Source organism: Acanthisitta chloris, unplaced genomic scaffold (assembly GCF_000695815.1).
Source record: "Acanthisitta chloris isolate BGI_N310 unplaced genomic scaffold, ASM69581v1 scaffold39324, whole genome shotgun sequence".
NCBI lineage: Eukaryota > Metazoa > Chordata > Aves > Passeriformes > Acanthisittidae > Acanthisitta > Acanthisitta chloris.
The window spans coordinates 1-1,108 of NW_008668300.1; the positions used below are offsets into that span (position 1 = coordinate 1).

A 1,108-nucleotide genomic window follows, 5' to 3' on the forward strand; every position below is an offset into this window, starting at 1 on the left:
TTGCAGTCTGAGCACAAGGGCACAAGGAGTGTGTCACTGGGAGATGGCACTGGAGAGCAGACTGTCCTGTGACCCTCGAGTCACCTCTCTCCCTCCTCTCCCCTTCCCTCTGTCCACCACAGTCACTGAGCCCACACATGATGCCCCATGGACCCACTGCCCTACAGAGCCACTGACGCAGCTGCGCTGGCCCCAGACACCTTATCGACAAAGAAAAGCTGTTCTGGAGCCCCAGAGGGCTGGGAACAAGGTCAGTTCTGTCCGTGGGGTGGGAGGTGGCCTGGGGAAGGTTTATGACTGCACTCCTCCCTCCCTCTGGAGTCCCGAGCCCCTGACCTGGGTGATGGGTGTGCAGGCACAGTCCCTGGTCTGGGCATGGGAAACTCCCAAGACAAGCACCCAGAGCAGAGAACTGGGGAGCAAATCCCCCCTGGGGAGGGAGCCCAGGGCCTGCCCACGGGCTCTGGGTACTCACAGCCAGGTCCAGCATGTCAATGGTCACTGCCTCCTCCGCCAGCACCTGCACCGTGGAGTCAGGGTGGACGGTGACGGAGCCACTGCTCACTGTGGGGCACAACGCAGGGTCAGGCACGGCCGAAGGGCTTGTCCCTGGGATTCCCACCACACCTTTCCTGAACAAACCCTCCCGCTGTGTTCCCAACGTTCAGAGACTTGGTTCCCACTCCAAGGGCAGCAGGAGCAGAAGATGCTCCGAGCGCCTGAGCAGAACCAAGACACAAGCCCAGTCTGCAGCCTCACACAGAGTCCTGGCTCCCCTGCCAGGCTGGGGGAGCAGAACCCCTGGAGTGCACCGGGGCACACCTGGAGAAGGCACTGAGAGCACTGTCCCCACGCTCCCTCCCTCCCTCCCGGCTCACCGAAGTACTTGGTGGCTGTTCCATCCTCGGCGTACACCGTGACCACCCCCGGCCGCAGCACCTGCAGTGTGGGCACGTGGGATGCCAGGATGCCAAAGGAGCCTGTCAGCGTGGGCACGTCCACCTGCTTCACGTTGGCGCCGTTGTAGAACACCTGGAGGGGGTGGGCAGAGGGAACGGTCACCGGAACGGGGGATGCGGAGCCCGGGGATGCAGCGGGCGGCCGGTTC

At 63.6% G+C, this 1,108-nt stretch overlaps 1 protein-coding gene across 1 annotated transcript; it reads right to left on the reverse strand.

Moving 5' to 3' along the window:
* Positions 1–475: 475 nt before the first annotated feature.
* Positions 476–1,089, reverse strand: ATP5D (ATP synthase, H+ transporting, mitochondrial F1 complex, delta subunit; the record flags this gene model as incomplete). The annotated part of the gene is made up of 2 exons (XM_009072839.1): positions 476–564; positions 879–1,089. Coding segments are annotated over 2 exons (300 nt in total), but the record flags the coding sequence as incomplete, so codon positions are not given.
* Between the last annotated feature and the right edge of the window lie 19 nt (positions 1,090–1,108).